The 23,965-nt window shown below is 39.9% G+C and overlaps 1 protein-coding gene across 1 annotated transcript in view; it reads left to right on the top strand.

Moving 5' to 3' along the window:
- MSH2 (mutS homolog 2) overlaps window positions 1–23,965 on the top strand; it is a 46,313-nt gene that overhangs the window by 4,817 nt on the left and 17,531 nt on the right. The window contains 2 exon segments of the mRNA XM_040060132.2: window positions 2,153–2,286; window positions 19,404–19,603. Coding sequence (XP_039916066.1) covers window positions 2,153–2,286; window positions 19,404–19,603 — 334 coding nt within the window.

Raw genomic sequence — 23,965 nt, 5'->3', positions numbered from 1 at the left:
TGAGTTAGTAATTGCTTTACAATGTACTTAATTTCTTAGCTGCTTGATAATGAGCCTGATTGCCCAATTGCAATTCCCCAGATCCTTATTAATGGCAACTTCTACATTTTAGCTTTGTTCTCAGATACTCCCCGGTGATGTGTGTTTTAAATGTTTAGATACTCTCGCCACCTTTTTAATTTTTGTTTCTTGTTAGTTTATTTTAAATGTAGAAGGGGAGAGAAGATCTTCAAAGAGGTAGGAAGTGGCCACAGTAGTGCTGTTATTGAGAAAAGAATACAAGCCTGAGTTAGACGGTGTTAGTGGAACGTGTAACACATGGCAGGAGCAATTCCAGTGGTGTCAAGGAAGGGAGGGCTGGCAGTGAACAGGACAGTACTTGTACTTGAGAACATTCTGAAAGCACCATGTCATGCTAACTGTCATGTTTTTGTGTCAGTTTTACCTTTTTTACACACATTTTCTACAAATCCAGACAGGTTGACAGACTCCTTCACATCCCCTGCCAAGTCTGTTTTTCTGCTTTGCCCATTTCTGTCGTGATGGGAAAATGTGGGCTCAAAGTGGTGTGTTGTATCAGCTTTTCTTCTCTGTTTCCACATTAGTAAGCCCTTTAGGATCTTTGCTTGGACCTAATCTGCTTACATTTCAGATTCATAGGAAGAAATCACAGATTATGCCCCCTGTTTACTTTAGAGGATTTTTTCTGCAGGAAAACAGAGCATATATTCAGCATCTGAACTGGTTAGCCCTGAAGAGAGATGTTCTGAAATTTTAATTTTTTTTTTTAAAATTTCCTGCTGCTGAGTGCCTCTCTAGGGAATGAAGCAAAAATTACATTTCTTCTCAAGCTTTATGGAAGGTGTTTGAGGAAGTTCTGTTTTAGCTGCATTCCTTTACAAGTCCCAGCAGGTTTTCAGTGTTTTATGATAGGAAATACACTGCTGTGTCTGTCTTCAGGGGCTGTTGTGAGCCTTGGAACAAAGGTTTTACCATGTAGTAGGAAGTTGCCTGCATGGTGGATGTGCGTGTGGAGGGTTTTGGACAGCAATAAAGCAAAGTCAAACTATTTTGTGATTTGAGTTGCTCTGTGAGGTGAGCAGGTAAAGTTCTTACAGTGCAGCAGATGCAGTTGGTTATATGGAATGTACTGTACTTGAACATTGGATGTGCTGAAGTAAGTAATTCGTGTATAATATATGCATGTATTCTCTGACACTTTCTTACATTCAGAAGTTTTTAGTATGTAGTACTGTCCAGAACACTGAAAATAGGCCCATACACTTTCGATATTAGATATTCCAGAGGCTAAATGTGTCAGTATTGCTTCTCATGGCATTCTTTTCCTGTTGTTGTGATTCTAGTTCTACATACAGGAGCATCCACACCCACTCCTGGTGGACTGCTTGCCTGCTGTTTTAATTGCAGCTTTTCTTGTATGGAGAGGGTTGAGATTTTAATTTCAAAGTCAAGACTTGAAACAAGTTTGTTTGTTCAATATTAACCAAAATTTTTGCTTCATAGCTGTTTGTGCAAAGACCAAACCGCAACAAAAATGCCCAAAAGGCTGTCTGGAGTCCAGCTGATATTAAACCTGAATTGTAGGTGATGAACTATAATTTGAACAGAGTTAAGTTTAGAGGTATTTATAGCACTTCAGAGATGATCTGGGGAATCTTAAGAGAATTCAAATAACTATTCTACCCCATTCTGTTTGTGTCCTTCCCCCCTCAACAGCACCCCCCCCCCCAAAGTTCTCAGTCTAAACTCCTTGAACTCAAGTCCTGTTTCTTGCTGCTTTTTTGTGATGGACAGGGCCTTAAGAAGAGCAAACTTGCAAATATGTAGATGTATTTCTGCTTTTGCTGCTCAAAGTGCAAACTGCCCCATGACTAGGTACACATACAGCTTTGCTGTTCAGTCAGGTTTGGTTCCAAAATAGACAAACCTATTCCTTGCTTGCCATTTTCCAGGGACTAGAGTGTAAGTACTTTAATGCTGTACTGTTTCATTTACCATTCTTGGTGGGTGCCAAGTTTAATGGGAAAAAAAGTGTTCTGTTCCTAAATAGCTGTGTCATTCAGTGGGTGTCGGTAAACTTCACTGTATTTTTTTTTTTAATCCATTTTTTTTTCTTTTTCATTCTTTCCAGAGTTCTGTGGAAAATGCAAATACTGCACAGTCTCTAGCTGGCTTACTGAATAAATGCAGAACCCCTCAAGGACAAAGACTAGTTAATCAGTGGATCAAACAACCACTTATGGACAAGACCAGAATTGAAGAAAGGTAACAACATTATGTGTTTAATAGACTTAAACACATTAGTAACTATTTAATATAAGGCTTTCTTTTTAAGCACAGAATGCTACAACTGAGAAATAGTAGTGGTTGGAGTCTTTTGTGTGCTGCCCTGTAATGCATTGTAGTTAGAGCAGAATATATTTTTCCTTGAGATGCAAATTGACACGTTACTGTTAAATGCTTTTACAATTATGCATTTTAAAGAGGAGGTACTTTAATGTTTTGATGATCTGAATGATGCTGTGCTACAGGCTAAGGCCGTGCAGCAGCCTCTTAGTGACCGTTGTTCATATCTAAATGCTCAGTCTCTGTAATAATATTTTGATGGCACTTCAAGTTTACCAGCTTAAAAGAAAAAAAATCAATAAAACACCCAAACAATTAAGCACTTGTGACATCTTCCTGTTCCCAGAAGAAAGCTACTTTATGTTGCAGTAGGTCACTGTAATCATGCCTAGATAATGTGGGGGCTTTTTCTTTCTTGCCCTTTGATCCTGCCCTCTGTCACCGTGTGGTTGCCCTGCCAGTAGATAAACATTATCAGTTGATAAGAAGCCTTAGAGAATCTGGTAAATCTCTGCTGAGAATGTACAGATAATTCTCAATCATTCAGAAAGGAAAACTGCAAAGGCTGTGTTCCTATTATGTTTGTTTGTCTTGAGTATGTTCACCATGCAAATACGAGTTCCACATTTTTTAAACCACTCCTAAATACAGCTGTATTCTTACAATCTAAAACAAAATTCCTTGCAACTCTAGCAATCAGCAGGTTAATGCATTACAAAATGTGTATTAAAGTGTATCTTGACAAAGCAGAGGAGATTAGAAAATTAAATTTAACTTTGGTAAACTCTAAGACTCATATTTCAGATAAGGCATTGCAGATATGTCTGTATATGCTGTTGGGGACAGATCCCTACTACCAAAAAAAGAAATCTTGGCTTGGGCATGCAGATGTTTAAATAAGTTATGCGAAGAGTAGTTGTTGTGGTTCAAGGTCAGCTGGCAGCCAAGCAAAGAGCTGCCTGCTCACCTCCCTGGTAGAGTGGGGAGGAGAGACAACATCCAAACCACAGCACTGTACCAGCTACTGAGAAAAACTAAATTCTATCCCAGCCAAAAGCAGGATGATAGTTTTCTCTCTGGATTTCTGGAGGCTGGATTATTCTGCTTCTCTTCAACAAGTTTTTCTACTTTTCCTAATCATTTGCAAAATAGCGTGTAGTAACTTGATCAGAGTCCACTTAGAAATGTTGTTAATGTGACACTGAAATTTTTGTTCCCAGGTTTATTGAATGCTGTATCTTACTCTTGCATGTGTTACAAAAGATTTCATTGTTAATTCTTGACTAGGTACCCGAGATCATCTGTCTGTCAGTTTTGGATCCTAAGATTTGAGCCAAATTTAATTTTATGATTGTGTTGTTTTTAAATTTTTGAAAGTTAGAACTCCCACCTTGTAATTTTCATATGCCAAAGTAAACATTAGAAATTTTAACTTTTGTGTGACACGTTTGCTTATTACTGTACATCAGAAATCTTCCAAGTTTGGAAGACAGTGTTTTCCTTATAAAACTGGGGTTGAGATGTAGGCAGAAAATGTAACTTGACCTGTTTTGTAGAGTTACTATCACTTCTGTGTTTTGTGTAGCGATTCTGTGTGGCTAGTGTTGGCTGCATATAGGAAAAGGTTTATTTAGAGGAGGGGAGTAATTAAATGGAATTAAGCTCTTAGTGAAACTTGTAAAGGTCAGTATATGCAAGTGTTATGAATTTGAAAGAAGTTCCACTGATAACCTCCTGTATCTTGCCCAGCTGCGGAGTCCTTTGAGCTGCAATTTGTTAGAAGTACTTTGCTTTAACTGCTACTAATGGGCACTGAAATATCACAGAGACACCTTTTCACTTTATTCTGCTGCATTCTGTCTGAATGCATCTTGTTTTCAAGTACTACTTGGATGAATTCAGTTCTCTGAGATAAAAGCAATGTAATTTACTTGTAAGCTTCATCTTCCCAGACTTCATGCTTTTCAAAGGGTGTAGGACTGTTCTTTTTTTAATCCTAGGGAACAAGTTTGATAAGAGAAGCTGTTAGTGGGGCTGGTGAGATGTACTGACAGATTCAAATATCTTTTGAAAGATAATGCAGTCGCCAAGTCTTTTTCTGAAGACTTTACAGTATATTGTGGCTGTTCTAAGCCGCTGTAGTTTTAAGGATTGCAGACCATAGTTTAGAGCACTTTAGGTGGCTTGAGAAAGAAATACCTGGACTGTTGTTCTTTTACGTCTCCTTTGTCATCGAGGGGAGCTACTGATTGTTTCTTAGCTTGAAGTGTGCTGTGTTGAAGGCCCCCATTCAACACCAACCAGTGCAAAACTCCTCAAACCAAGCAGAGCTGGCCAAGCTGGACTGATGTTCAGGGGCTGTTTTGAAGGAAGCCTCTTGTTTTGCTTATAAAGGAGGTATTTGACTTAACTCTTGTCCCAGTAGCATCAAATTGGCATCTGAAAGTTTTACTTTTTTCTTTCTCAAGTTAGACTGTTGTAACCCTCTGCTAAGACCTGCAGGTGGTGCAAGTCATCTTTTGGAGATAAAGGAAGCCACTTCTTTCAGTAGTTTGTAATCTGCAGTGTGTTGTTAACCTGTGGATAAATGGAACACAGAGTTGCATCAGCAGTCCATATTAACAGTAACAGCATTTATACAGTCCATTTATACAGTAACAGCACAAATTAAAGTACATGGTGCACATGCTTCAGATAAATGATGTTTGCTGACAGAAGCAGCTCCTGGTGAGAGCTGAGAAAACAGAGGCTCCTGATAGCTGCCTGTCTTGTAAGACTTGGGGTTCTGCCAGTATCCGGCTGGTTTTCCTTGATTAAAGAAATAATTATCAGTCATAAGTATACCCAGTACAGCCCTACTTCTCCTATGTGGTATGTTCAGAAGGCAAGTACATGAGGTTCCTGCTCCTTGTCTCGTAGTCAGCATATTTGAAATTAAAATGTAGTCGCAGAGCCAGCATGTGCAAATACAAGTATTAATTGCATAACCAAACTGACTGCAATACAGCAAGCAGCTTCAATATGTCATGTTTATTCTTTAGGTACTGGAAAATCTGAGAAATGTGGCACAGTGTAAAATAGTGCTTGTTCTGTTATGTCCTGAGAAGAGAGTTCATGCTGAATGTATTTAATTTTTTCCTGTATTTGGGATAAGCTCTATCTGACATTTATACACACCATAAATAAAAGATTCTGGCTCACCTTTTTAGTCCTGTCTGTATACTGTAGTCGAACCCCTTATGTGCCTGTGTCCTGTGGTGGAAGAGATGCAGGGGTCTCAGAGGAGTTGAAGGCTGTACTCAGAAATCAGTAATCCACGCCTATTTTGGGCTTTTGTCCTGTGTTTCTAAATATCATGCTGCCTGGAGGCCACATTGTAGAAACAAATCCCGTCTCTGGCAGAGTCAGGAAGTAATAGATTTGGGAAGCTTGAGGTGAATAAATGGCTAGAAGGATAAAAAGTCCAAGTTTGTAGAACATTTTCATGCATCATGATTATTAAAGTAGCAGTTTGTTTAGGGAATAGAGAAAACCCAACCCTAACTTGTTGCCTTGAGACAAGAAGAAGAAACATAATCAAAGGCCCTGGCTCTCTTGGAGCACCTTGGGTGTGGCATGAGGATGGTCAAACTCTGGGATACACATTCCATTCAGAGAGGTGGAGGGACCTCTGTTCTTGCTCAGTGTTTGACTGAAGTTAGCCTTGTTTTGAGCAAGGGCTGTTACCAGAGTCCTGCAGTTCCAATGTGAATTGTTCTGCAGTAAGTTTCACTACTTTTGTGTTCTTTTCTAGCCTGCAGCTCTCCCTGCAAAGCGTTGCAGCTGGGCTTTGTTGCTTTTGCCATTCTGGTTAGTAGCTCTGCAAAGACCTTCAGTGCTTTTCTGAGCACAGCTCAGGACCTCTCCGCAGCCACAGACTGATTCCAGGCAGAGAATCAGAACTGAATTAGTCGTGTGTGGTGGCCTGTGTCCTCATTAAGGGAGGGGAAGATGTGACCAGCTTGGAGATTTGTCTAAATCACCTCTTTAAGATGCATTTTAGGCACTGGGAGTGCTCCTGATGCCTCTAGGGAAGCTTCTGAAATACAGGTTGAATCTGAGCAGATTTGAAGACAGAAATGTGGTTTCTTATTGTCATGGAGATCATGATGCAATAAATATTTCCCATGGAAGAAGTTGTCGTTCCAGTGACATGAAAATGGTGTTGGCTTCCAGTAAGCTTCTAGAAGTGTTAGAAAAAGGTCACCTCTGTCATTCCAAAAGTCACCATCACTAAGTTCCCTAGAGAAATGTATGGTGCTTGAACCTCTCAATGTTTCTTCTTTAACCCGCTTCACCTATTTACTTCACCTCTTTAATGTTTTCAAAACTACTGATTTACCTCTATTTTCATTTGGGTTTGCTTGTAAAACTGAGGCTGACACTGAGGGCTGTCTAGAGACATTAAACAAGAGCTCTGCTAGTCAAGCACACGTCACACAGGCCATGTCTCTAGGGAGGAATTGCCATCAAAATCCCAGGCACTCGAAGCCTATTCAAAGGCTTAGACTGTTGTATTGCAAAAGATTTATTTTTAGTTTTCTTGTCTGAGGAGCTGAAAAAAAAGGCTCCTTTTGTGACATCTTCAGGTGTGGGAAAGACAATGTTGGTGTTTGTTCTCTGTGTATTATCCAGATCGTTTGTCTTCTGGGTCAGGGATCAGCAACCAGTGTTGCAAATATGTAAATTACAGGTGGCATTGAGTGGTGCAGCCCTGGAGCAGGTAGTCATAGTATCTCCTAGCTGATACTTCCAGCTCGCCCACTTCTTCCTGACAAGTCCTCAGTTGGTGCAAAAGAAATAGAGGGATTAAGCTTTTAGTCATTTCTTTTGTGTCTGAATTTTGACGCTCAACAGAAATGAAAATTAAACTAAAATTTGATTGAAATGTCAGATTGGTTCTCAGACTTCTAACACACAATGAAACTGCTATTTATTTAGGGAAATGTGAGTCTGTAGTTGCCATACTGTTCTTTGGCTCTCATGCTGCCAAAATGAGGTGCATGGCACTTACTGCCGTAGTTAAATTTTGCTTAGAGTCTAAGTATTCAGGACTGTATGGAAACTTACTATGCACAGGTGCAAAGGTCTCATTGTAACAATGTCCTTGGTAGTCACCATTTTGAACATTGGATACAGGAATATGGTGTATTCTCTGTGAAAGAACAGTGACCACGTTAGTGTTTCTGATTTGTTTAAATTATGTCCAAAAACATTAGAAAGGTGGCCTGTTAGGACGCTGCAGTGGAAGCTCTTGGCAAGAAAATTTTGTCTTGACTTGCAATTTAATTTCATTTATCATGTATGAGGATTGTAAGAGTCTTTAATGTTTTGTTGACATACAGTTTTGAGTTTCTTCTGTACAGAATGAATGCAAATGAAAAGATATTTGTTTTTTGAAAGCTAAGAAATAGAACTTGTTCAGTATGCTCTTAGTTTGCACAAGATTAAAGAAATGCACAGGTTAGCAATTTGAAAGGGTATTAATATTGATGGAGTAGTGTAATAAATGTAACCTCTTAATTTTAATAATGCGTGGAAACTTGTAAGGAATAAAGCACAAAAAATAATAATGAAAATACCTTTCCTCAGATGACTCTAGTCTTTGAAGACCATGCAGAAATACAGTTTTATCACTGGATCCCAAAATGCAATAATTAATTGAAGAGCAAGACTGGCAGAAAACCTCCATGGTTTAAGGCATTAAGCTGGGAAACAGCCTCTGCTGCTTTCCATCTTGGTTTTCTCTGGAAGGTTTTGGGTGGAGCAGTTTCACTGTGTGGGGTTAATGAAGGTGCCCATGACTGTGTAGTATTTGGTGAGTTCTTGCTCCGTGCTCTTCATTGTTCTTTGTTAGTACATAAGAAATGGAGGTTTGTTAGGAATTCTTAAAAGATATTTTGTATCAAAGCCTAAATACTGTGTTGTTCTTGTCTTTATTCGAATTAGGATCTTTTTGCCTTCGTGTCCTCGACATTTGCTCCCAGTATCTGTTCTGTATGCAGGGTTTCTGTGTCCTTCAGGATATAGTGTGAAGGTTTTTCTTTTGGTTTTGAGCTGTAGTCCTGAGTGGCCCTGAGTTGGTTCATGGATGGCTTGCACTGTCTGTAACCACTTTAAATCAAAAGGTTCAGTCATGCTTCCCTAGCTGGACTGCCACCTTTCCCTTTTAATTGGCACCGGCACTGGTGTTCCTGTAGCTGACTTGTTCATCTTTTCATGGGGAGTTTATCATGCTCAAACAATCAAGGGTGACGTGTCGGATAGCAAATAATCCGGAAAGACTCTGCAGTTACCAAAAGGAGCACTCCATACAGCCTGCTTCCTTTTTTTTTTTTTTTTTTTGGTCTGACAGCTAAAGATCAGTTTGATTTGTCTTGTTCACCTGATGAAAAGTAGTCCATGAAAAAGGGAGGAAAGTTGTCATCAAAAATTGATCCTTTTGCTCCTCGGCAGCTGGTCCACGAGCTGCTATTTATTATCATGAACATCCCAAGTGCAGGTCAACAAATACCAGAAGCCAGGATTTGTTCAGCTTTAGTCATCTGATGTGAGTTTGCTTTCTGTTGGTACTTTGACTGTTTTAGAGATTGTGCCAATTGATTCATGTTGTGAGTTAGATTGTGAGCCTAACTTGCTACAAGAGGATTGAATGGATATCTGCCTGTCCTTGGATTGGAATAGTGAATCTGTGAAATGGAGCTGTGCACTACTATTGCTCAATAAACCCGCTACTTTCCTGACAAATTTGCTGTGAAGATGCTATTTGAATATTTTTAGCTCCTACAGAAAACAGACGATGAAAATTTTATGAAAAAGACTATATGCATGCAAATAAACATCGCAGAAAACAAAAAAAATATGTCTCTGACAAACATTTTGGGAGATACTTCTTGTTTTATGAGCTATCCTCATATCACTTTTGTCTCCACGGTTCCTTGAGGGCAAGAGACTGCTTAGTCCAGCAAGATTGCAATGGCGTTTGAGGTGGGAAAGGATTTACTGTGTTAACTATTCAAAATTCAACTTTGCTGTTAGATACTCTGTTTTTTCTTCTTCTATAAACATGCATGTTTAAAAGTTGGGAACACTTTATCATTCTGTGAAGCAATGTATTACTATAAGGTGAGAATTTTACTTTTTTTTTTTGCTGGTTCATCTTCTGTAGAGTTGCTTAATTCGTTAAGGGTAATAATTTTGTTATTCCTTAACTGTGGAAGAGGAGGAGAGGGGAATCAAATCTAAATAGTGCTGTTACATAAAACTAGTTTGAGTGGCAGTTCTTGGTAATAATTAAAAAGTACTTTGTTCTTATTTGGGAAATTCGGCTTTTGGGAAAAGAAAGTAATGGTTTATTTTCCTTGTCTCTCACTTGGATAGCGACTGTTACTGTCTGTAATACACCCAGGCTGAGGAATGGGAAGTAAGAAATGGTTTGAACTGTGTCTGGGGTGATTGTGGAGGTGGAGTTTGGATGAACAGGTGTACAGAAGTTTCTTCAGAATCTAGGCAGGAGCAACCCTACTTGTTTTAAACGTTCTGGTATTTTCAGGACCCAAGTTTTGTAGAGCCAGGGCTGGTCTGCCGTGGGAATGTGGAGTAATCCCAGCTGTGAGTGAACCCTCAGCAGGAGGTGGTGAGAGGGGGATGTCTCTGTGTCCCTGCTGCAGTCGTGGGTGGCCTTTAGTCTTACCTGGAGAGAGACAGCGGGAGCCCTGGCGAGGTCTGGTCACCTCCTGCCTGCAGGAGTGCTCCTGCACATCCCCCTCTGTGCTCCTGTGAAACACAGCTCTTGGCCGTGGGAAGGGTGGTGGTGTGAGGAGTGCTGTCAGCTTTGCCTTGTAAATGAAGGAGAGATGATTCCTTTTCTTCTCTTGTCATTGTAGGGAGTTTCTGTGCCTGCCTCGCAGTACTGCACTTCCTCATTAGGCTGGCTAGAGGAGGCCAAGCAGAGCTCTGCTGGTGTGGTGCTGCTTTATTTGCATGTTCTTAAGCATGAGCCTTCCCTCCCTTCCCTCAGGGTCTAAAAATATTGCTGTTGCAGCAGCCTACTTCAGGAGCAAAGTCGTAATTGCATCAAGTGATACTTTGCTGACAAGAATTAAGACCAAATATTTTATTTTTCTGCTGAAGAATTGTTTTCTTCTTTACTTTGCTTGATCTGCTGAGGTCCGAAAGTTCCTAAGCACTTGTGCAAAAACAGTGAATTATTGGTAACATCAGACTGGGATAAGTATCTTGGGAGGTTCCCAATGTTGCTTTAACTGCTTTTCCTGGTAATCTTGTTCTGTTTTTTATTCTGGTCTTACTAGCTTGCCTCATAGTCAATACATAAAGCTTTCAAATCTTTGCTTGATTTTTATAAAAAATAGTTACTTTATGCACGGTACCTCTGATAGAATCCCTGGGCTTTAATTTGCTCTCTAGCCTTTGATGTAATACTCAAATAGTGTATTCAGTAATTCATGTAGGGTGGTTAAGTGTCTGTCGCTTCCCTGATCTACATGAATTTTATGTTCTATAAATATAACTGATATAGAGGAGTGTGAATTTTGTTTATTTGGAAGACTGCATTTATTTGAATTACAAAATTTATTCGTTAATGGACTGTCCTGAAGTTAGAAATATCCATTATTGTTATCATGGTAGGATGATTTAGGGACTAATTAGGACTAGAAAAGGCATGAGGCTCATATTTGAATGTTGTTTTGTCTTATATCACTTAATGTTGCAGGTTTAACAGCAGGAAGCCTGATCGGTCCAGCTGCTTAGTAGCACGCTCTGTACCCAGAGCTCTGGAGAGTGTGTGCAGCTTGATTGCTGTGACTCTCCTAGGGTATAAAGCTGCTCCTCAAACCTTGGATTCTGTATTACAAGGGCTTATACTTCAATAGGGCTGTGAAAAATAGGATGCTCGTGGTCTCTTCAAGTTACATTTAAGATTAAAAGACAATAGCAGCGGGTTCCGAAGAGCTGCACTGTTACAATGGAGTGGAAGCCACCTTAGCAGTGCTAAATACATTCTGAGGCCTGCAGTTCCCTCGGTTTAGTTAATTTAAAACTTGAGGGGGAGAGCGTGGCAGGTAAAAGAGCAGAGGCTAGCAGCACTACCTCAGGCTTCTCGTGGTGGCAGTGCTGCTTTCTGCCGGCCTGGAAGCGTTGATGGCGCTGGGGCTTGAGGGCAAAGTTTCCTGTGCGGTTCAGGCAAGCGTCAGGACGCAGCTGGGCTTGTCCACAGCTGGCAGGGCCACCCCAGGGTGAGGCGGTTCAGAGGGGCCAGAGGTGGAGGGCAAACGCAGCCCCAGCAAAGGAGGATGTGCGTTTAAGGAGGGGCCTGCGGCTGGGGCGGCACCCTCAGCGTCAGGCCGAGGGGCCCGCAGCTGCCGTTCCCACGCTGCCGCGTTTTGTTCCTCCTCGCTTCGTGGCTTGTCTGTGTGAAGAGCGGGACAGCTTTCCAGCTCTTCCACTGAGCCAGGTCAAGTTTGGTCTCTCTGACTTTCTTGTTTTGGCAGAAGGGAGGTTTTGAAATTCTGTTTGGGTCTGGTCTTTGAATGATTGCAAAATCTTTTAAGAAGCTGGGGAGATCATCGGAGTCCAAGGAGTGCTGTCATCTTACTGGGGTGACAGCGCTGTCTTTGTGAATGCAGACGTTACAGGTGAACTGTGAAATGCATCCCCTTGAGGCTCTTAGTTCCTGGTCTTCTGTTTCTGTTAATCTAGTGTATTGTGCAATATCTTCTCATTTGTTAAAAGCCTGTAGTTTCTCATCCCTCACATAAACCAGTAATGCACTTAAAATTCTGAATTGAGGAAGAATATACACTGTTGTACTTCTTCGCTGTCATCTTCAAAGTTTTCTTTTGTAAGCAACTATCTTTTAGTTTAGCTTTTTGGGGGTGTTTAGGTCATGGCAGTGGTTTTCAGGGAGGGAAGCTGTGAAGTAATTTGATAACACAGAAACATTCGTAGCACGTTAACTGAGGGAACAAAACCAACTTTGTGCTCGCATGGCAGGAGGAAACAATGACAGGGATGCACTGTTTGGGCAAGGGCGAGTGGGAAAGAGATCTTAAGCCATTTAGCGTGGAGGGGAATCCCTGTGAAGCTGCAGGCTGCTCTTTTCTTTGGCAGGCAGTCAGAAGAAGTCTTGAGCACCTGGGCACAAGCCTCTCACCTGGGCGTCCTGGAATTGCCTGGGTTGTCTGCTTCTGAATTATAGGCCCTTGTGTGTCCGTGCCAGGTTGGGAGAGCTGGAGGAGAGCTTGCTCAGGTGAGCAGCTTGTGATACTCAGACATAAGATTTGGGACCCTGAGTGATGTTGTATGGCCAAACTGGTACAATTTCATTAAAACAGCAGTAAGATTTTGACCCCTTGCTTGGGGTATTCTGTCTCATATGTAAGAACTGCTGGAGAGGTGTGTGTACAACTCATCCAGAAGGCAACATTCTGAGTTCCTGGTGAATCAAAAACCTGGACTCAAATCTAGTTTCTTCAATATACTGGAAGAACGGGTGCCTGTGGTGAGCCCCTTCCAAGGCTAGTCCTGTGGCTTGGGTAAATGTTGCCGTCAGCTGGAGACTCGCTGCCAGGAACCAGAGTAACTTCTGGCTGTGCAAAGGCTCCAGTATGAGCTGAGTGGGGTTGAGATCAGTGATCCTAAGCCTGTGCTGTATGACTAAAGTGAAATTACTTTTGTTGGTGTTAGTCTCTCTAAAGCTGCTGGTTCTTTATTCCTCAGGGTTTGTGTTACATTTATTTCTAATTGTTTGCAAAGACCGCTCTAGTTTCATGGAAAAGGTCTTTTGTGCATAACTAAGCACTTCCAAAAGCATGCGTGGGCTGCCTAGCTATTTTGCATTGTTATTTCTTTGCGCTTGTCTGAGAAATTTTGTATTTTACTTTTATAAATGTGTGCAACAACTCTGATTGTCTGAGGTGAAATGACCTGGGATAGTCAGTGTGATTTTTATGTGGCTGTGTGCTGAATTACTCTAAAGTAATTCTCAGTATCAGGGTTCATATTTCTGATTTAGGCTCCCGTGTGCCAATCTTAGTTGTCTGCCTTAATGCTTCAAAGGCTGTAAAGCATACTGAAGTTCTTTGGCATGAAAAGAGCTCTGTGAATTTAAGGTCTCTACTGCTTACCTGAGGCAGTAAACTGGATTGTGGCTGATTTTTGGGAGAGAGATGATTGTCTAGGGAACGACTTAGTCACCAGAAGCTTAAAAAGGGTGCTTAGCACAGTGCCTTGCTTATTTCTGGTTGGAAAAAAAAAATGCCAGTATCTATCAACTACAGCATCTTGCTGTAGTCTGGGCTTCCTCCAGGGTGTTAAAATACCATGTGCCTTGTGTGAAAAAGAAAACCCAACTAGAACAGGTAAAGTGGTGGGTATCATTTTACATGTCTAGGTTAAGTATGTCCAGGGAGGATTTGCTTTGGCTACATTGGATTAAGAAGACATCTGAGTTTGAAAGAAACCTGAGGGAAACAAAATAATGGTATGTGAGGTGCTTTTCCACTTCCCTTTGTGTAAAGAAAACATGAAATTAAACTGATAGAGCTGTGCATATTCTGAAACTTGTGGTGAGATGAAAATCTCAGTATATTTTAAAGCACTCCCTAATATGCTGCCTTTGTAAGTGGTATTTTTCGACTAAAATTCTGCATAATCAAGTAGAACAGTTGGACAGGAAAGTTGGTCATAATCTGTAGTCAAAGAAATCCTCTAGCTGGCAGAGAATACAAATGTATGCTCTTCAGAAGACTCAGCTGTTAGGGGAGTTACAAACTTTAAAGTCTTAAAAGTAAGTCAGCTTCTCCTGTAAGATTGTGCATTCTTAATTTATTTCAGTGTTAACACTTTTTTCCTTGTGTTGAGTGGAATTTTTAGTTAGTAGAGTTTTTTCTAAAAAATTTACGAGTAATTGGGATTTCAAGTCACTACCCTGAAGTAATAACTAAATATGTATTACTCATTATTAAGTATGTATTAGTGATTACATATGGATCCCGGTTTAATGAAATGATTAAAAAAAACCTCAGAGTCTTTTTCTGAGCAGAGGTGCTTGAGGGAATTGCTTTCTTTCCTGTATGCACAGAGAGCTGCAGAGCTGTCTAGGGTTTTGTAGGATGTTTAGGTGTTTTTTAACTAATCTTATTGCACACTGGGGTTTTTTGGTGGTAGGTTTTCGTTTTGTTTTGGTTTTGGGGTTTTTTTTTGGTGCTGGCTAGTCCTGCTCAGGCATTATAAATACCCTGTTCCTTCTAACTGTGGTCTTTTATTTTAGTCTGTTAGTTTAGTTATTATTTCTACATGCAGAATTATTTTCTTCATAAAATCTGTATACAGATCTGGCATGGTTAATGTTTTCCTATTAACTTAAGCTTTGATCTTTAGCTGTGTAAAAACCTAGAAATATAATTAACCCTTCTGACAACGTCTGTGTTGAGGCACCTTAAAAAGGTGATGAAAAAGGCTGCGTAGGTGTAGCAAGGGAAGAAGCAATCTCTTCTGATGTCAAATGTGATGCAAACATCAGTGGAATGGAAGCAGTGTGTCGAGGCTTGGGAAAGTGTGTGACATAGATTGAAAACAGATTTTTGTTGTCTTTTTCCATGTGTGTGCGGTACATAGGCCTTTTGTCAGTAGTTGGTTCAGGAGACGCCTCTTATTGACAGTAAAACTGAGGAAAAGATGGAATGTTTTGAGCTGGATTCTGAAATATCCGGCAGAAACTTGGAGATGAGTGGGTTTTTTCCTCTCTCTGTCCCCCAGAGCACACTTGGCCTAATGAAACTTGTTAGTGCATAGAATTCAGAGCTGGTAAACAGCCATGGTTATGTATAGCAGGAATAAAAGGCGGTTCCCGTTTCCAAATTAAAGAGAAGAACTTGTGTTGATCTTCAGTTACATTAGCTGCAGTCTTGTTCAGTGTTTTTGCGATTTTATTTGCAAATTTAAATAACTGTCTTGAAACAGAGATTTCCTTTATGTTCTGGTGTGGTTGCAGTACTTATAATTGTTTCTGTTGTCTTGACTGTGCTGCCTTAGATCTGTGGTGGGAAGTTTTGCCCTATTTTCCTTTCCTTTAGGCTGTGTGGCAAAAATGAGTTATCTGGTGTTGTCAGCTGTTGTTTAATTACACTTTCTTGGATTTTTTAGATCTGTTTCTTTTTGTATCTCCTTTTTTCCCCCCCCCTCAGCTGAATTTTATATTAAAAACAACCTGCCGTTTTATTTCATTATTTCTTGTGAGCATTATTCATGACTTGTGGTTGCTTTACCTTTCTAATCAGCAACCTTGTATGTATTCTTACCAACAGGAAATTGTTATGCAAAACGCGGCATGAACAGAAACCTGTCAGATATATCTTTGTGGCTGGCTAATGTAGGGGGAAAGACAGAACTGTACAAGGAAGGTCATGAAATTTTAGTCTAATTATCATGGCTTTGGCAGAGGAAAATTGTTCGTGCTGATCTGAGAACTCTTTTGAACTTGTCATTGTGGACAAAAGAGGAGGGGGAAAAAATAAATTAGAGCTTTCAAAATGCCTTTGACAGCTCTTATCCGAGAGGCTGTTGAACAAGCTGAGGGAGTCGTGGGATGAAAGTGAAGGGTTTGTTTGTGCAAAAGGCACAAGTGGGAAAAAAAAAAAAAATCTAGATCCTGGTAAAGATAAGCTCAAGACTGCAGAAGCTGTGCTTGAGATGTTCCTGAATGACTTCTAGCAGCTGTGCAAAATTGAGTAAGTTTTCAAAGTGATTCTGTGCCTATATCCATATGCTAGGATTACTGATTTTCTAAGGATCTCTTGGAAGGGAATCTTAAGTTCTCTGACTTTAAACATAAGCTGTGAGAAGGCAAGATAGGATCTGATGTTGAACTTGAATTTTGCACATTCTTGCATGAGTGAAATTGGTCATCAAAATAAGAAAAAAAATAGTTTTTATTCTTGAAATTTCTAAGTTGAAATCATGGAGTAGTCAGTAGTTTAAAGCAGGTTGGATCAACCCAGAAAATTCTTGTTTCCTGCTGCAGGCAGGAATAGTATTTTTCTGGGTTTAAATTCACTTTGATAATGGATAAACATTCCAAATGTCTCTTGCTTTCTTCCTGGTGCCTTTTTATGTGAAGGAATATTGGGATTTTTTTTAAGTGGAGTTTAAACCAAGAAATTCATGCAGTTTTCCTCATAATAAAACTTGAAGGTATTTGCAACTAGTTGCTCTTCATGGGTTGATGGTGTGGTGGTATTTTGATAACGGAGAAAGTTTACAAATCCTGCATAATGCCTGGGAAGTGAGAGGACATAACATCAGGATAGTACAACCTCTTCTCTGTTTGCCGTGACCATAACTGCTAAAGACCAGGGAAGGTAGCAGTAGGAATACGTGGGTATGCTGAATGGAGAAGTTTCAGTAAATCCTGTTTTGTTTTTGCCAAAGGAATAGTTTCCAGATTGCAGGACTAAAAATGACCGAGTTGCTTGGTTCCTGTGGGGAATCTCATGTTGGCAAGTTGGTTCCTTCTCTAATCCCTTAGGGAGAAAGGAGGACATCAGGTTAGTGGGCTTGTGTTTAGGCTGTTAGGCAGTTGTATCAGGTGTCTTTAGTTTGGTTCAGTTCTTGTTGCCTTTTTTCCTTACTATTTAAACAATATCTGGTCTTTAAAAGCTGTGTTTGGTGACCAGTTGTTGCTGGAGAAGAGTTTGTGATGTGAGTCCCAAGTAAGGTCAGTAAATTGAAGGGATTTGTAATAAACAGCAATGTGTCTGCTGTGACAAGATCATGTAATTCTTTTTGTTCCTCCAAACCATTTGACAGAAGTCTGAAAGCTAGAAACCGTGCTCAGAAACATCAACAGGGATCAGAATGGAAAATTGCTTGGCTTTTACGATGTTTCTCATACAAGTCTTGTTCTGTGTTCTTGCAGTAGGTATCTTCAGTATATTCCTGTCTAATTCTGACAGGCTCTGTACATGCTGAGACTTTAATGCTTCTTTTGGAAGTAAAGCACCGTTCTGTGTCAGTATTGTCAATCTCTAAATTTATGTATTAAGGCTATAGTTTAATGGATAAATGTAGAGGTAGGATCCTTCTCTTTTTTTTTTTTTTTTTTTTTTTTTCTTTTGTGTGTGTGTAGTACAGAAGATTCACTGGAGTGTGGGGGTACAGTACTTTTTGAAACAGAAGGACATTCCTTTGGAGTTTTTAGTATACAGAAATGTGCCACCACCTGTCCGGGGCTCCCTTACCTCTTGTGTTGCTTTTGCCAAAGCCTTTGTTTCCTGACTTTATTTGCTAATTACCTGAGGCAGTGGACTGTGTTCACCCCTGTGTACTGTTGCCAGTGTCTGGCACTCTGCAGAGCGCTGCAGTGTGTAATGTAGAGATTACTGCTGTCAGAATGACAAAAAAATTGTCATTTCCAATGCAGTTTGCAAATGCAGATGTTACTGTAATTGAAACAAATGCATTTTTCTGCCAGTAAGCAAACCAGCAGGAATGATGTGGTGAAAGCTGTCCTTTCTTTGCTTGCATGTTTCTAGATAAAATTAACTTCTCTGCTGAAGCAAAGATATTGATAGATATTAAGAAATCAGCACAGTATGTAATATGTGGAGGTCTCTGAAGGAGGCAGAAATCTTCCTTGGTATTCTGAAAGTGTGATCGAGGAATATTGACCTCCCCAGCATTCCAGAATTAACAATATCCAACTTCTTTTTTTAACTGCAAATGCAAAATGCGTAGAGATGGCAGTATTAACTGATGTAAAAAAACCCCAAAATCTATGAAAATTTGCTCGCATTCCAGTGGAGAAATACAATTTAATGTTCTGTCACTGCTTACTGAAATTTATGCTTGCTTTCAGCAAGCATAAGAATATTTATTTCACTATTTAAAAAATCCCCATACCTAAAATTAAAAAAACAAATAAACAAACAAAAACCACCAGGGGTGGAGGGGGGGGGGGGGGGGGGAAGAAAAAAAAACCAACAAAAAACCCCTCACAAAATACCAAACCAAAATGTCAAGGAGCAACAGCAAGGGAAGGCAAGCTGGGAGTCATTGATGGCATGGCTGGCAGACAGTACCCTCACTGATAAGAATGCAGTCCCCCAGTGCCTACCATGAGGAGAACAGTAGTTTGGAAGTAGTTGGCATGGATTTACCAAGGGGAAGTTGTGGCTGGCTAACCTTTCTACACTAAATAGACAGGTGGTTGGATAAGGGAAGAGCAGGAAATGTTGTGTATTGTGAATTGAACTGTCACTGCCTCCTGTTAATCTCACAAGGTAGGGCTAGATAGTGCAGTGTGGTGCACTGGAAAGTCGTTTAGCTGCCAGGCTCAGGGGCATGGAGTCCCCATGGAGGTCAGTCACTAGGGCTGACCCTGGGACCATCCTGGGGGATACCCAGGATGTGCCTGGACACCATCCTGGGCAGCTGGCTTTGGCGGTGACCCTGCTTTGAGCAGAGGTTGGAATAGTCGGTGCCCAGAGGTGCCTTCCAACGGTGAGGATTCCCGTCCTGTGAATTGCACAGCTGCACTGTATCCATGTTGGTCTTGACCACAGGGAGCTAAACTCTGCCAACACTGGGGGCTTTTTTCCTGCTTAATACCCCTTCTTCCATAGACTACGGAAAGACTTTTTTGATAGTGAAGGGAAAGGATTAATCTCAAAGTCAATTCTGAGTCAGCTTTACAAGATAGATGTTGGCATTTGCACTTGGAACAATAGCACTCCAATGCTGTTCATTAGAAACCCTGGCTGTTGAAAACTACAGAAGCTTGACATAGGTTAAATCTCCTTGCTTTCTCTGCTCATGTGTTGTCCTGTTTTCATTTGGGTTTCTTTACCAGGGGAGTTGGCCAGTGGATACGGTCATAGAGAAAGTACAGCTAGAAACTGTCAGGTAACTGGTGAGACAGAAATACAGATCATGACATGAATAATGATCATAATCATGGTTATGAATTTCTTATTTAGGTTGAATTTGGTTGAAGCTTTTGTGATGGATCCAGAGCTATGTCAGTGCCTTCAAGAAGATCTGTTACGTCGCTTTCCAGACCTCAACCGGCTGGCAAAGAAATTTCAGAGACAAGCAGCAAACCTACAAGACTGTTACCGAATGTACCAGGCTATCAATCAACTGCCTAATGTTGTACAAGCACTAGAAAAACATCAAGGTAATGCTACCCCCATCTGTTCTTGATGTTTTGGAGTATACTGATGATGCAAAGAAACAGAGCGTAGATTTCCAAAGATTACTTTTTTTCCTGTGTGCTTTTGTTGCAGGAATAAAGCTTAAACACATTTGAACTTTAAATGACCTGAAATTCCGAAATGCCAATCAGATACTTAAAAATATTCATAGCCAAATCTTTGCAGGAAGATGTGTTCCCTGTTAGTGTGTAGCTGGGATGCTTGAACTGTTGGGTGATGGTGTGGGAATCTTTGACGTGGACTTGTCCCTAGGAATTCCTGACCAACTGTGTGTGTATTGTGATCTTACAAACAAGATGCCATCCATGCAATAGTGTTGTCATCCACTTTGTGTTCTAATTAAACAAAAAATCTCCCCAGTTTGAGTGGTGTAACTTAAATGGCTGTGGCTTTTTTTAAACCATAATGCTCCTGTACTTGATACGAGTAACATGGCAGGATTTCTTCCAGTCCTTGTTAGTAGGAAGAGCAGTGCTGTGACAAGCAAGTCTAGAAAGTATAAAAGCTGCTATTTTTTTCCTTTTCTGCGTGTTATCAGAAAATGCAGAATAAGATCAGCATAACAAGGGAGTGATTCAATTTAGCAATAGCAGTTCTAACCTACCAGAAGGCTCATTTTTGTAGAAGCCCATTTATTTATTATAAATTCCTTTTGCATAAAGCAAGCACCAAAGCCTTAAAAACAAATGTTGTTTGAAATGGTATGGTTACAAAAATTTCTTTCCTCTATTTGAGTAGAGAATAAAGCTACCCAGTGTCTTATACTTTTCTGTACTGCAGTTTCACAACTTCAGGTAATGAAACTTCTACAATATTAATCTTAAATCAATTTTTGGTTACTGGCTGTGTTTTTTCCAAGAGCAGTTAATATCTGACACTCTGAAAGAATTGACAGATGTAACTCTTTTGTTTGTTTTTGTTCTTCAAGAGCCCTGCCATTCTTCAGCTGCCTCAGTCGTGTCCATTTGGCTTTTCCAAACAGACTCTGTTTGTTTTAGCCTTGACATGGAGCTCTTGGATTCCCATCCTATAGTGAGGTGTTGGTTCAGAATGCTGTCTTCCTGTCTTCTTTTTATATTAGTTGCCATTTGGATCAACAGAGTTCCTCTGTCATAACATTGGGGTAGGAAAACAATTCCATTTTTAGAGTTTTGAGGAGCAAGCTGTGTAAGGCAAACTGTTAAGCTCACCATATGAAAAGTTAATAGACTGCAAAAGATTCTTCCTGGTTCCACACTGAGTCAGTTGGACTTAGTAGGGCAATCACCAGCAGTATATTAAAGATAGTTTAAAATAGGTGGCATGTTATTTTTCTTTTTCTTTGTGCTTGTACCACCTGTTCAAAGTACGTGAATGGTTTGGTAAGTTTCAATGTACATGAGTGATTCAGACAGAATGTGGTAATTTTTCTGTTTCTGACTGTACAGAATATTTTAACTCATCGAGGGATGGAAGGTCAGAAAGATTTTCACAATTCTGAGTATGTGCCAGTTGCAGAACTCCCTGTGTGGATGGCTTTGGGATATAAGGCAATTGTGGGGCTATAGAACAACCATGAAGTCATCAGCTGTGACTGCCTTTCCGTCAGTATGAAGCATTGTTTTGTTGAAATCCTTGCTTTTATGGATGGTGAAACCCGAGGAGGGGGGTTATGAGTGAAGATGACTTTTTTCTGGTTTAGCCATAAGAAGTCTGCATTAGATGGGAAAGGATTCTGGGTCATCAAATAATTTTGCTCTAGCTGGCAAAAGGGAGCCGTTGTTTATTACTCAGATTGCTGGGACATGAAATTTGGCTCCTTACAAGGGTTCTGTCTTCAAGAATCTGCTGAAGCATCTTCCTTCCTATCTCAAACAAACACTCTTTAAGTCTATAAATGTGGAGGGTAGAGGAATTGTGTGCTGGGTTTCAGGTATATTTTTACCATACTGTATACAGTGATTTGAATACCCCTTACTGCTGGATTCAGTCCTTTGCTTTCCCAGACTGTTGCACTGGTGTGTTACAGCCGTGTTGTGATCAAACTTGGCTGTTTCCCATCCTTTGTCATATCCAACTGATTATTCCCTTACTCATTCCCTTACTCATAGTGGAAACATTTATCTATAAACATGTCATCTTACTCCGTGTAACATTTTACTTCATTTCTATTAGCCTAGTTTTCAAGGTGTTGATCTATTTCTGATTTATCTTATTCTAATATAATCTGATAATATAATCTAATCTGATAATGTAACCTGATGTCCTTTCAGCTTGTTCATCTTTTGCATGTGGGTGATGTCCTCTTTATCTGCACTCTGGTCATGGCATAAATCACAGATCTTGCACCTCGGCACCTCCTGTGACACCATGCTGAATGCTTTAGAACAGCCTAAATTAGGTCTCAGGCATTCAGTATTTCAGACAGATGTTGCACTATGTGGATATTATCTGCCTGTACTAAACCTATACTATATTTTATCCTGATTTCCATTGTTCTTTCTCCTTTTATCCCACTTTCCATTGCACTATCAAAATGACTGGTACACTTAATCATTGGGATTTGTCTGTTTTGCCTGGATAGAGTAGTGTCATTTTGCTGCCAAACTGTGTGTTGCAAGTCTGAAGATTAGTGTTTTATTTTAATTGCCAGACAACATTTTTAAACCGTATTAATAGTCGAGTCTTTAACATGTGTAATAAACACTTGTCTGTGCTTCAGTAAGTAAATGATGGTTTAAATTAAAAACTGCACCTGGGCACAGATAGGCTTTGTGATCAATATGCATCCCTGCTTTTGATGGTGCATAGCTCTATTAGTCTTTCTCTCAGTGGTTAGTTTCCATCCTAGTAATGTTGAGTGGGTGCAAAAGAGAATTTTTTTTGTTTTTACTATACACCTTTTCTATGAGTTTATGAATACAGGTGCAAGACATGTTGGAGTTTAATTTAGAATTTTTCAGTGGTGTTTCTTGCTCATATTCTTGTAATGCCAGGTGTTTTAAGAAAAGCATATGCATATGACTTTTGTAAATCCTCATTATTTGCTGACTCCACTGTTTTACATCCTTCAAATGCTGGATACTGAGTTTAAAGCTGGACTAAAAGTATAAATAAATTTTGCAGTGTATCAGTTTGACCTGTATGTAAATACATATCTATTTTATTTACTTAATAAATCAATAGGTTCTAACTTTTGAATGTGACATCTTCCTATGGTGTCTGAGATGTACCCTTCAAGCTTAAATAATGAAATGGCATTGTGATACTTCCCTACTTAGTCCTTTCAAAAGAAGAAATTAAAATTTCTGCTTCAAGTCCAAGCACAATCATTTTTCATTGATTCAAGAATACTGAAGATCATGTCATTGTGTGTGCCATGTATTCCGGTAGCTGGAGCACTGGGAACTGCTAAGCCCAATCTAAAGAATGGGCATGAAACTTTTTCTGCTCTTCAGTCTCTTCCTTCTTTGTTGACTGCTTTTATTTTATAGATGCGTCTTCTTACAGGAGTGTAAGAACCAAGATATTAAGAGAGCAAGCAAGAAATTTGGAATTGAAAACAATCTTTATTTCATATATCTTGGTTTTGAAGACTTTTAGTCAGCAGAAAACTCCATTTTTTGCAAGTTCAGTTATCTCAACAATATGTATATTTTTTCCTCTATTAATAGATATTGGTCAGTTTAGAGCTTTCACTTTAAAAGTTTGAGGGACTGGTGAAGCAAAAAGGCACAGTAGAAAAAGAAATCAAACCAAGCTTTTTCTTTCTACTTCAGCTGAGAGATGAGGGATTCACTTGGGTAATCTTGTCCTCACTGTGTAACTTCTATGCATTTCTGTGGCAATTTTGCTATAAATTTCTATGGCAGTTTTTCTTAGGAAAGGCTAAGACTTTTTTCTTGGTCTGGTAAGAAATTGAGAGGCTCTGGAATAGCCAGTGCTTAATTCTGTATTTCTCTGTTAATGTGCAAAGCCTTGCCTATAAACGTTAGAGGCAAGCAACATAATTCTGTACGCAATTCAGTGGGTATAAGCTCATAGTATTGGATTCATTTTGAGGCATTTTTTGTAAATCATATAGTCAGTATTGCTAATCTTTCTGTGATTAAATCTTAACTTGATGGCTGCAAAGATGTAAACCTGCATTTACTGACAGAAACGTTTTCCACAGCTGGCTGCTGGATATAGGTTGCTTATTTGTTGCTTATGTGTACCCTGAAGAAAATACTTCTTTCACAAATACGCGCAGTATCTGTGCCTGTCGAGTTGACTGAACTGCTCTTGGTGTACAATGCTTTTGGTGTTCCATGGACTTCCAGCCAATATGTGTTCTATGCAGTTTG

The sequence above is a fragment of the Hirundo rustica genome, chromosome 3 (genome assembly GCF_015227805.2).
Source record: "Hirundo rustica isolate bHirRus1 chromosome 3, bHirRus1.pri.v3, whole genome shotgun sequence".
Taxonomy (NCBI): Eukaryota; Metazoa; Chordata; class Aves; order Passeriformes; family Hirundinidae; genus Hirundo; species Hirundo rustica.
This window is presented reverse-complemented; position numbering and strand designations above follow the sequence as displayed.